At 49.1% G+C, this 12,147-nt stretch overlaps 1 protein-coding gene across 1 annotated transcript in view; it reads left to right on the top strand.

Annotated features, from left to right (window-relative positions):
* The window catches only part of CYTH2 (cytohesin 2), a 28,796-nt gene that overhangs the window by 11,753 nt on the left and 4,896 nt on the right, over positions 1 to 12,147 (top strand). The window contains exons 9-10 of the mRNA XM_015414406.1: positions 3,298 to 3,374; positions 8,266 to 8,337. Of these exons, the coding sequence (XP_015269892.1) occupies positions 3,298 to 3,374; positions 8,266 to 8,337 (149 nt within the window). The remainder of the gene's footprint in view (positions 1 to 3,297; positions 3,375 to 8,265; positions 8,338 to 12,147) is intronic.

Raw genomic sequence — 12,147 nt, 5'->3', positions numbered from 1 at the left:
CCTCCTCCCTTCCCACCTCCCTGCCACTGCTCAGTGGGGTGGATCTCCTCTGATGGATGATGAGAGGGGTCTGCTGGGATTTTTGGATTCCCCCTTGACCGTGCGGATCCGCTTGAAGACATTTACGCGGGTCATAAAAACCCCGTCCCCCGGCTATCAAAAGGCCCACCCAGCCCCTAATCTGTGCCGTCTTTCACCAGGCATCGTTGACATGTTTTCAGGCCTATGTTTATGCCGTCGTAAGTACCAGAAACTCGATTTTTCTAAAAGAGATGGAATTCTTGGGCTGCTGAAGCCTGCATCTGGTACCACAGTCAGTGCCTGACGCTTAATTCGGTCCACAGTCCTACAGATTCCCAAGTAGGGATAACTGTATTAGTTGTAGGGTGACTTCTGCCAGAGACATGCAGATGGCTCGATCGGTACTCAGCCCTTCTCATCATCTTAAAATGACAGTGGTCAAATTACCTAAGCCTGGGGGAGGGGCTGGTCCCTCCCCGGATAAAAGTCTTGCAAGTGGGCTGCCCCAGTCCGCGGTGTCACTACCAAGCTTGAGATGAAGGGCTTGTACCATCAGCTTCACTGAAGGCAGAAGTTCCACCTTGGTTGTCTCCTTCCATTCAGAGTGTGGCAGCGCTTGGGACCACTCGGAGTAGAGGAGTCTAGAACTGGAAACGAGGCCGTCCTGCTCTTGTGGAACAGGAATATGAGTTACGCTGATGCCGTAGCTCTGAATGGGGCACCAGAATGATCCAGCTGTTGGCTGCAGAGCAGCAGCCAGATTGCGTGGGCCGCTAGCTGGCCGGATCAAAAGTTAAAGGGAAGGAAGGAGGGTCATGTGGCCCCACGGCATAGTTTTAAGACAGGAACCAAGCGAAGAGACAGTTATTCAAGAGATAATGGCTGCTTACCCCATTGGCAGCCCACACAAAAGGAAAGGGGTAACAGCATACCCCTCTTTTCTTAAACTAGTTGAAAGGACGTAAACGTGGAACTCCAGTTCCTGTCCTGGTTAAGATGCCAACTGGGGACAAGCCAGGGATGGATTTATATCTCCTTTAGCATCTGTCTGTGCCTCTCTAGGAGAGACCGATCGCCAGCCTGTAGACAACGGCAGCAGAAGGGATCGGCTCCTGCACTGCCTAAGAGCCAATCGCTCTCAACGCCACCGTCTACCGTCCGGTGATAGGTTGCCGTGTGACGTGCCGACATGCTTAGGGAGCCTGGCCATGTGGGCTTCTGTCTCCTTACTCCCGCCCCCCAATAAAATTAAACCCTTCCCCTGCCTCCCTACCCCACCCCAGTGCCCCCAAATGCCTGTGTCTGTGTCGGAGGATTTTTGATTTGACCATGTACTTCTACCTTATGTTGATGTAACTTGTTCTCCTTTCTCTCTCTCTCTCTCCTCCTCCTCCTCTCTCTCTTTCTCACCCCCATTCTCTCTATCCTGCCTCCCCTGTCCCCGCCTCTCTTTGCCCCCTCTTCCCCCACCACTGCTGCCCTGCCCCCCTCTCTCCTCTTCCGTCCCACGGCGCGGACTACATTTGTTCCACTGTCTGAATACTGCCCCCCAACCCAGGAGGTAGGTGAGAAAGAGGGGCATACATACGCTTTTTAGCTGAGAGGTGGCGGGGGGCGGGGGGGGCGGATAGTTGGGGATTAGGAGGGCCGGGAATGAATTGTGCTGGATTCTGCAGAACAGGTCCAGTGGGTTAGAGATGGATAGTGGGCTGAGTTGCGGGTTCGGGTACCTTTTTCCCTATGAACAGGTGAGTGTCTTGTTGGAAGAAGAGGGTGGGGAGATGGAAGTGTCTTATGTGTCGGGGTGGGTTTTTCAAAAATCGAGCCATCGCACGGGTAGGATGGAGCGTGACGCTCAGGTTCGCCCAGGTTGGCCTTTCCCAGGGTTCCAGCAATTTGTCCGAAGTGACACAGGAGAAGGTGGAACCCGCCTCCAGACGGCCCGTTGTCTGAAGCCAGAAACGGCAGGTTGCTTTGTGGGAGCGTCTGGGAACGAGTCTGGGCTTCACCCAAGAGGTTTGCCTCAAGGTGGCAAAATGTGTTTGTCTCATAGAGTGGCTTTGCATTGCAGGAGAAACCCCCCCCCCCCCCATTACTCTCTCCGACCATGTGATTTTTCAGACATTATGGACTAGCCCTTATTCAGGGGAATCCAGAGTAAATCCATCAGTAACATCTGCTGTACTCCATTGTATACCTTATCACCAGTGCTTAAATTTGAACCAGGACATCAAACATCCATCAAAACCTATACTGCAGTACTTTGAGCCTAACCTTCAAAGGTCAAAATATAAATGATGAATATTAGTATCACTTATCACTGTACTATATCCCAGTAATGTCCAGTTTTGATCTGGAAGGTCAGCAGCTGGAGACCTTTGGCCCAGATCGCATCCCACCTTATGAGTTGTCAGTCTAAGAGCAAAACAGGATGCATGGATGCTGCATTTGTGCTTAAAGTTTGCCAGGAAACTGCTTTAAAGGACAGCGGGACAAAGACCAACAGCACTCGCTCTCTTCTTAAACTAACTTATCAGGGGGGAAATAGTAGCTGGCCAGTGCTTGTAAAATCAATTCACAGTTGTAGAAGATACCCTGCAGATTCCTGTTCTAGGATTTTAGGACTTCCCCTGGAACTCCTCGCTTTGCAGCTAGGGCAGGTTATTTGTGAAAACACACACACACCCAGACTCTTGTGGCAATTGAAAGGCTGGCCCCTTTATTGTGGCACAGGCAAGTGGCCTGCACCATCAGAGATTGCACACGGGGCGGGGGTGGGGATTTGGGATGATCACATATTATGTTTGCAAAGCTCCCTGCAAAAACAGAAGGCCAGCACAAGAAGCAAAAAAGGGGGGGAGGGAGAACTTTTCGCCTTCCTGTGCATTGAATGTCTATGCAAAGGAACATTCAGAGCTAGAATTCACCACCCCACAATCCAAAATGCAGCAGTCCATTTAACCACTTCTGGGCACCTCCTTTGTCTTGGAAGTGTGAACTAGCCCTTAAGGTGCCACAAGATTCTTGTGTGTGTTTTCCTCTAACAGAGCAACATAGCTACCCTTCTGGAGCTGGTTATTGTGAGTGACCCCTGTGATCTTTTTCCTTACAGTACCAGTCCCACCCTGTTTGCTTGCTTTATTTTTTTACCGCTTCTTTTATTGCTTTGATACGGGTTTTATTTGTAAGCGAGACTTCCTGTTCCAGGCTGGGGAAGGGCTAGTGGCTGAAAGAGAATACACAACAAGAAACCTAAACCCTGCTTTTTGCTTTCAGGAGGGCGAGTAAAGACCTGGAAAAGACGCTGGTTCATCTTGACCGACAACTGCCTGTATTACTTTGAGTACACTACCGTTAGTACCATTTCTCTCTTTCCCCTCACCCCCTTTCCACGCCCCTCTCCCTTTCTGGCTGCGTGGAATCCAGGAGCGCTGGTCATCTGCTATGCAGGGGGCATCACGTGGGCAGGAGGGGAAGGAGGAGCCCTGGCATCCACGCAGCAGCCCCATAGCCAGAAATTTGGGGTTGGTGGGGCATGGGGAATTTTCGTGGAGCAGCAGGGGAGGGGGGAGGGGCGGGAACACGCCTTCCCTGATCTTCAAAGGCGCTCTCCAAGCACTGCTTGGACTTCAGGGAAGGCATGTGGCTGGCCCTTTAAATCTTGGAGGAGGAGCAGGAGAGGGGCAGCTGCAAGCGTTAAAGGGCCCTCCTGCTGGTCAGCAACCACTTGCTCCCGCCGATCAGCTGGAGGGCCCTTTTAATGCCACAGGAGGGGAGGGAGGGGTAAGGGGGGAGAAGGACAGCAGCTGTTGTTGGACATGCCTCTCGTTTGAGGGGGCGGAGCCCCGAAATGCCCCACTGTAGCTATGGGCCAGACCCAACTCCTTGGGACTTTTGCTCTGTGCTCTGATAACATCCATCTTAGACTATAGTAGCACATTGTTTGCAGGGCTGCCTTCTGGGGGAAGTTTATTTGGTCCAGAGAATATCCCAGGTTGTCAACTGGGGGGACTCACCGTACTCAGGATATTTCACCCATGCTCCAAGATCTTCATGGGCTTCCCGTCTGGTTGCAATGGTAGCCACATTGGTTAGCAGTAGAACAGCTAGATTAGAGACCAACAAGATTTGGGGGGGGGGGTTGAGTTTTCAAGAGTCAAAGCGCTCTGGCAGCCTTGACTCTCGAAAGCTTGTTCTCCGAAAATCTTGTTGGTCTCTACGGTGCTGCTGGACCCAAGTCTCTCAGTTTGTTTCTGAGCACCATTCAAAGTGCTACCATGATTGGGCCTCCAAGCCACGTATGGCCTGGGATTAGGGCATCTGCAGGACAGCGTTCTCCACCTTCGCCACCCTATTTTAATATTTGTCCCCCAACCTACAGAGCTCTCTCAAGAGAGACGTTTTGGTTTGTCGCCCTTTAGGCACATGCCCGGCCTGTTTAGCAGAGCCTTTGGCATTTAACAGGGCAGTCCTAAAGAAAGGTAAAGGTAAAGGTTCCCTTGCTGGAAAGCCAGTCGAATCCGACTCTAGGGTTGCGGTGCTCATCTCCGTTTCAAAGCTGAAGAGCCAGCGCTGTCCAAAGACGTTTCCGTGGTCATGTGGTCGGCATGACTAAACACCAAGGCACACGGAACGCTGTTACCTTCCCACCGAAGTGGTACCTATTTATCTACTTGCAATTTCTTGCTTTCGGACTGCTAGGTTGGCAGGAGCTGGAACTAGAGATGGGAGCTCACTCCGTCATGCGGCAACTCGGGGCTCGAATTGCTGAACTACCGACCTTCCACAGCCTGCAGTTCAGCATCTTAATCACTTGAGCCACCGCAGCTCCAATACAATACAATGCAAAAGAGAGTTATACCCTTCTAAATCCATTGAAGTTGTTGGACTTAGAAGGATTTAACTGTGTTTGGCATGGTACTGTAAACTGGGGAAGTTTGTTTTTACTTTTTCTTCTGGGCATTGTAATTCCTCCTGGTTTTGGATTCACTGCTCATTTGTGTTTTGCGTTATTTTTTTACCAAAACCTATTGCAATTTTCAACTCAGAATTAAAATGAAACTCCGTATATCTTGATCATTGGTAATTTTGCCATCTGTAGTTTCTCCTCTTTATAACCATGAAAATGACTTATCTGAACAGTCATCTTCTCGTTTCTTCACAAATGCAATGTCGTTTTCATGTCAAGTACAAACCTCTCATCTCACATTCCCTGTAGGCATTTCAGTGGGAGAGGAAAGGGGATGCTCCAGAGGGGATTCTCCCTGCACAAAATGTTGCTCTCCCTTCCCAAAACCGCTTTAAACTTGTGATTGTCAGGGCTTTTTTTGTAGAAAAAGCCCAACAGGAACTCATTAGCATAGTAGGCCACACCCAACAGCAGAAACTCATTAGCATATTAGGCCACACCCCTGATAGCACAGCTCATTGGCATACACACACCCATGTTAAGAAGTGTGGTCATCCAGCCACACCCACCTTTTGCTTCTTATTCTGTTTACTTTGTTGTCAAAACCCAGGGCCTTTTTTTTTGTAGCAGGCACTTATTTGCATGTTAGGCCACACACCCCTAATGTAGCCAATCCTAATGAGTTTCTGCTGTTAGGTGTGGCCTACTATGGTAATGAGTTCCTGCTGGGCGTGGCCAACTCAGGAGCCAGCCGGAACTCCGTTCCTGTGCGTTCCTGCCCAAAAATAGCCCTGGTGATCATAAGTACAGCTCTCCATAGTGCTGGTTCCCATTCAGTTATGGATGGGGCTTGTTCCAGTGTCAACATCGAGAGAAGGCCGTGCTTGCTGTAGTAAGCAACTCAAACAGGGGACTCCAGCATGCCACCCGTGGTCTCCGTTGCACTTGCCCACATCTTTGTTCGCGCCTACCAAGTGTTTTTAGAATGTGGGTGGGGCTGTTGGCCAGCAGGGCTTCTGAGTGGCAATTTGCGATGCAAATTACAATAGCATTGTTTCAGAGGCAGCTGCCTTGAACTGTTGGTTTTGTTCTCTCTCACTTCTCTCTCCCGGTGTATTTTTTTAAAAAATTACCCCCCCTCCCCCCCCCTGCACTCGGGCTTCCTCTGCGATGATGGCGTCGCTTCCTGCAGTAGCCATCTTGTGCTTGCGCCCTGCCCCGCCACCCTGTGTCAGAATTCCAAATGTACCCGAAGGCTCAAAAAGGTTGACCTACTCTGCAGTCCTTTTTCGTTACTCCTTTGCAATAGCACCGAAGGAACGCTGTCTGATCCAGAGAAATCCTACCATCTACGTTTAACAGAAGAGAGAACTTTTCTGCAACATTTTAAAAAATCATTTCTGATTTATTTATTTTTTTTAATCACTGTTTGGTATACTGATGTGGGCACTCTTGGGGAATGGCATTGCAACCCCACCTTGAATGTCCACCTTGTGGCAGAAAGGCGGTATATCAACTTCTGACTTTATTTTTTAATATATATATATATATGGTGGTTTTTAACCTGCCCTACTCCACAAGCTAGCAGTTCGAAAGCGAGAAATTGCAAGTAGATAAATAGGGACCACTTCAGTGGGAAGGTAACAGCGTTCCGTGCGCCTTGGTGTTTAGTCATGCTGGCCACATGACCACGGAAACGTCTTCGGACAGCGCTGGCTCTTCGGCTTTGAAACGGAGATGAGCACCGCAACCCTAGAGTCGGACTCAACTGGCTTTCGAGCAAGGGAACCTTTACCTTTACTCCACAAGCGGGCTCAGGGCAGCTTACGACGTGCCACAGAAACCAATAGAACAATTCCATAAAACACTAATTCATTTAAACATTAATTTCGGTAATATTAAAATTAAATAACTACTTTAAAATGCCTAATTGCAGCTCGGCGATTAATTACATTCCACTGTATGCTGAGCTCGTGCCAGGAAAGGGCGGTGAATGACTCCAATGGGATAGACAGTCCGCTTCCGTCGCCCATAATGTAAATAGAGCCATGGAGCACCTGAGGCACTTGGAGCAGGGGAGGCTGAGGTTATTTGACGTCCACTGCCTCAGCCAAAGCCCTGGCAGAATAGCTCCCCTTTACAGTAAGACAACCAACTCTTAGGGCAGCTGTGCTTGATTGTGCCGTGTAATTTACTTGCTGATTGGCTGAATAGTTCTTATTCGTATTTGCAGTCCTGCCTTGAATCCTGGTGAGGAAAGTGGGCTATAAATGAAGCTGGATAGAATAATATTAATAGTGCAAGCTGTGCTGTGTAAGGCCTTGCTGCAAGACAGATGTGCGTAGGGTTGGGGGAGAGGCAGCACTATGTCCAGTTTTGTTCTGGATCAGCAGGATCACACTCAATCCCGTCCCTCCCCCTTTAACGTCGGTCCAGTGTTGCGATCACAAATCATCCAAGTACCGCATGCTGCCGGTGAAGCCAAGCGATACAGGATTTTTGGCCAACAAGAAAAAGGATTCCTGCTCCCTTGCTCCGCTGCAAATCAGCATCCGTTGGTTCAAGATGCAGCCTTCTACCAACTCCCGGACCCATCTAGCTTGATCCCATATCTGTATTTTCCTTGGATCGGAACCCTGGGCCCCCAGATGATCAGGCCTCTCCTATTCCGGTAGAAAAGAACAAGAGTCCAGTAGCGCCTTAAAGACTAACAAAATTTGTGACAGGAGATGAGCTTTCATGAGTCACTGCTCCCTTCAGATACTGAAGTTACAAGTATCCAAAGAAATGAGCAGTGACTCACGAGAGCTCATCCCCTGCCACAAATTTTGTTAGTCTTTACGGTGATACTGGACTCTTGCTCTTTGCTACTGCTACAGACAGACTAACATGGCTACCCATCTTAATCTATTTTCTATGCCAGTTATTGTCAGGATCCACAGCAACACAATGAAGTACACGCTTCCAGGAAGGTTTTACTTTTATTGAAAAGCCATAGATGCAATAACACGAACACTGTTAGGAATGGCGGGCTACCTATGCGCATAATAGGTTATAGGGCATTTGTATGCACCCCCCCTTAGCAATACCCAATTACATGGGCTCCCGCACGCGGGAGACGGGAATAGTTTCTAACGGTAGCAAAGCTGGGAACCAGAACGATCCCACGGAAGGTAGACCCCACACTCCTCCAGTACCTTTTTACAGATAAGCGTTGCAGCTGTGAATCAATTAAGCGCATGAGAAGGCATGCATAACAATTAGAACGTCTCTCCCTACTCATAGTAGCTTAGCTGACAGTTATATATATTTTTTTAAATTTACTTATGTTATAGGACAAGGAGCCAAGGGGAATCATTCCACTGGAGAATCTGAGCATCCGGGAAGTGGAAGACCCACGGAAACCAGTGAGTGACGTTGTTTGTTTCAGCATTAGCCGTGGATCTGCCTAATGTTTGCATTTCAGAGCAGGCTGGGATAAATTCTGTACCTCATTGGTATGGTGTTGCAGGGCAGGTTCAAGGGTCATAACACTTCTTGGCCTTTTCAAAGCACTTTTTAAGCAGTTTTCATTGCATCAGTCTTTGGCAGAAATCCAGTACCAGGATGCTTTATTAGCTGGTGTGTGACATCTGCAAGAGTGAATGCAGTTTTTGGAACAGATTGTTTTTAGCTGGACGTTCGACCAGACTTGAAGCTGAGCCCCAAAAGTGGTTCAGATGTGGGGTTGTTTGATTGTTGTAAACCAAAACAGATCAGATTCACAACTCCGGTTCAGTTTTGTTTCAAACCCCAACCCTCCTCTTTGAAATATTTTTAGGCTACGCTTCAGATTTGGTTTGAGTCTTTGCTTTATAGGTGGGGGTAAAATGCTGACTATATGGACCTTTTATTGGGTATGCTGGAGATACTGTTTGATACAAATGTGTTGTGCACAAGTGGCTGAACCTTATGTGTCAAATGGCAGGGACAGGATGGAAATCTGACGTGGTAAGATTGATTTTAAACTATTTAGATTACTGATTAGAACGTTTATGCCTTTCAGTGTATTCAGGTTCACACTGCAGCTGCTGTTAGGCGCCTTCACAGTGGCCAAATTAAAGCAGATCATGACTTCAAAACATTTAACAGCAAAATAATCCAACATAAACCTCAGTAAGTCAGAAGAGCAAAATAACCAGTAAGATAAAGCAGCAACCAGCATCGCAGCAGAGAGCAGCAGCAGCAACAGAGGGGGGAATAGATGTACTGTTGTTGCCCAGACTGCGAGCTCATCACTGTGGAACAGTCTCCATATATCGATAGCCGGTTTGGTGTACTGGTTATGAGCACGGACTCTAATCTGGGAGAACCAGGTTTGATTCCCCACCAATGTTCCCTCTAAGCTGTGGAGACTTGTGAGCAAAAATTCTACTTGGTGAGCTACTGGCATTAAAGTTGTGGGCGAGCGATTTGGCTACTGCATAAATCAGTTTGCTCTGGAACCCTCCTTCCTGAGCTAAGGCAACAATGTGTGAGCTGGAGGCTAAAAAACTGTGAGCTAGCTCACACTAACTCAGCTTAGAGGGAACACTGTTCCCCACTCCTCCACATGCAGCTGCTGGTGTGACCTTGGGTCAGTCACAAGTTCTTTCAGAGCTGTCCTCTCAAGGACAGTTCTCGGGAGAGCTCTCTCCGCCCCACCTACCTCACAGGGTGTCTGTTGTGGGGAGGGGAAGGGGAAGGGATTGTAAGCCGCTCCGAGACTCATTCAGGTAGTGAAGCGCGAGGTATAAATCCAATCTCCTCCTCTCCTTTTCAGGGAATTTTTTTTTCCCTGTTATGCCTTATGAGATGATATACGGGATGCAGGTCTCAAGCATAAAAACTTAAGAAGAGCCCTGCTGGATCAGACTGGGGACCCATCTAGTCCAGCATTCCTCGTGTCACAGAGTGGCCAACCAGTTCTCCTGGAGGGCCAACAACAGGGCATAGGGTCTGAGACGTTCCCCCGATGTTGCCTCCTGGCACTGGGATTCAGAGGTTTTTGCCTCTGAATGTGGAGGTTCCCTTTAGTCACCATGGCTAGTAGCCACTGTTAGACCTCTCCTCCGTGAATCTGTGTATCGTTTCTGTGGCTCAGTAGAAAAGTCTCATAAAGCTCCTGAATGCAAATCTACTTTCATTTTCCTAAAACTCATATTTACAAGTTTATTCCAACTACTGCCATCACCAGAAGAAGAAGAAGCCCTAGTGTTGAAAAATAAGGGTTCTTGTAGCCACGGTCATCCAAGGGAAAACTCTATGGTTTTCCCTCGGATGGTCGTGGCCCCGTCCCCAGCGTGCCTGTCGTGGTCGCGTCACTTCTGAGCGATGTAGATGCGGCGCGCTTGCGCTTCAGCCACCAGCCAGGAGTCCCCCGCTGCAGCGAAATTCGAACTTGGCAATCCTACTGCATACGCATGATTCCCATAGCGGCATAAATAGACCAGGTCATGTAAATTGGTTTTCAGCCCAGGCCCCAGTAAAGGGTAGCCATATTTGGGGCTTCCTGGGATGGGAATGTTGTGGGGCAGAGGGCAGTCATCATGTTACAGGTTCATACCAGCTCTAAAGAAAATGTTTGGGGAGTGAAAGCATATAAATGCAACTGAGGGCCCCAAAGCTGCTGAATATGACATCCATGGGCATGTCGCGGGAGTTTTTGCAAAAAAATATATCTACATGGTGGCGTGGTTTGTTTTAGCAAAATAACGGGAATCACCTTCCAAGTCCTGTGGTAATGAAATGCTCCGTCCAAAGTTTGTTTGTTTGTTTATTATTGTATTTCTATCCCGCCCTCCCCGCGAACGGGCTCAGGGCGGCTCACAGACAAGGGCAACATGTGCCAATATAAAACAATAAAACAGATAAAACAGCATATTTAACAGTAATAAAGTGCTCAGTGATGTTACCCAGTTAATCACATCAAGATGGTGACCTATAGATGTTACCCAAAAGCCCGTTTCAGCGGTACTGATCCGTCGGAACACTGTGGCTAGATCTTTATACTGGGCCATCCCATTACCCATTATTGCCACGAGACAGTTGTTGTTGGTGGTGGTGGTAGTGGTGGCTCCTAAGTAAATGCCTGGCGGAAGACCTTCGTCTCACAGGCCCTGCGGAACTGTGAGAGGTCCCACAGGGCCCTGATCTCCTCCAGGAGCTCGTTCCACCAGGTAGGAGCCGCCACTGAGAAGGCCTTAGACCTGGTTGCCACAAGCCTGGCCTCCCTGGGGCCTGGGATCACTAGTCGATGTTGGGCCCCGGACCGTAGTGCTCTCTGGGGTATGTATTGGGAAAGGCGGTCCCTCAGGTACGTCGGACCCTGGCCATGTAGGGCTTTAAAGGTAAGTACCAGCACCTTGAAGCAGATTCAGTATGCTATTGGCAGCCAGTGCAGCGCTTTCAGCACAGGCCGGATGTGCTCCCATCTAGGGAGACCCATCAACAGCCTGGCCGCAGCATTCGGCACTAGCTGCAGCTTCCAGATCTGCGACAAAGGCAGCCCCATGTAGAGAGCGTTGCAGTAGTCTAATCTCGAGGTGACCGTCGCATGGATCACTGTAGCCAGGTCGTCGCGGTCGAGGAAGGGGACCAACTGCCAGATCAGCCAAAGATGGTAAAAGACCGAGCCAGCAGTGGCCGCCACCTGGGCCTCCAGTTCTTGAAAAGGCCAGATTTGAATAATCTACAAGACAAGGTCATTCGGGGGGGACTGGAGAGGTTGAGAGATCATATTGGTGGTGAAAAGTGCCGTCAGGTCACAGCTGACTCATGGTGACCCCTGGTGGGATTTCCAAGGCAAGAGACGTTCAGAGGTGGTTTGCCGTGGCCTGCCTCAGTGTCATGACCCTGGTATTCCTCAGAGGTCTCCCATCCAAATACTAGCCAGGGCTGGCTCAGCTTCTGAGATCTAAATATATTGGGCTAGCCTGAGCTATCCAGGTCAAGGCAGAGATCTTATTATACCAGTGGAATTTACACTGCAATATTATCAGGGGCTGCGGTGGCTCAAGTGGTTAAGACGCTGAACTGCAGGCTCTGGAAGGTCGGTAGTTCAGCAGTTCGAGACGCGGGTGCCGCATGATGGAGTGAGCTTCCGTCTCTAGTGCCAGCTCCTGCCAACCTAGCAGTTCGAAAGCAAGAAATTGCAAGTAGATAAATAGGTCCCACTTCGGTGGGAAGGTAACAGCATT

The sequence above is a fragment of the Gekko japonicus genome, unplaced genomic scaffold (assembly GCF_001447785.1).
Source record: "Gekko japonicus isolate JY-2015 unplaced genomic scaffold, Gekko_japonicus_V1.1 scaffold243, whole genome shotgun sequence".
Classification (NCBI taxonomy): domain Eukaryota; kingdom Metazoa; phylum Chordata; class Lepidosauria; order Squamata; family Gekkonidae; genus Gekko; species Gekko japonicus.
This window is presented reverse-complemented; position numbering and strand designations above follow the sequence as displayed.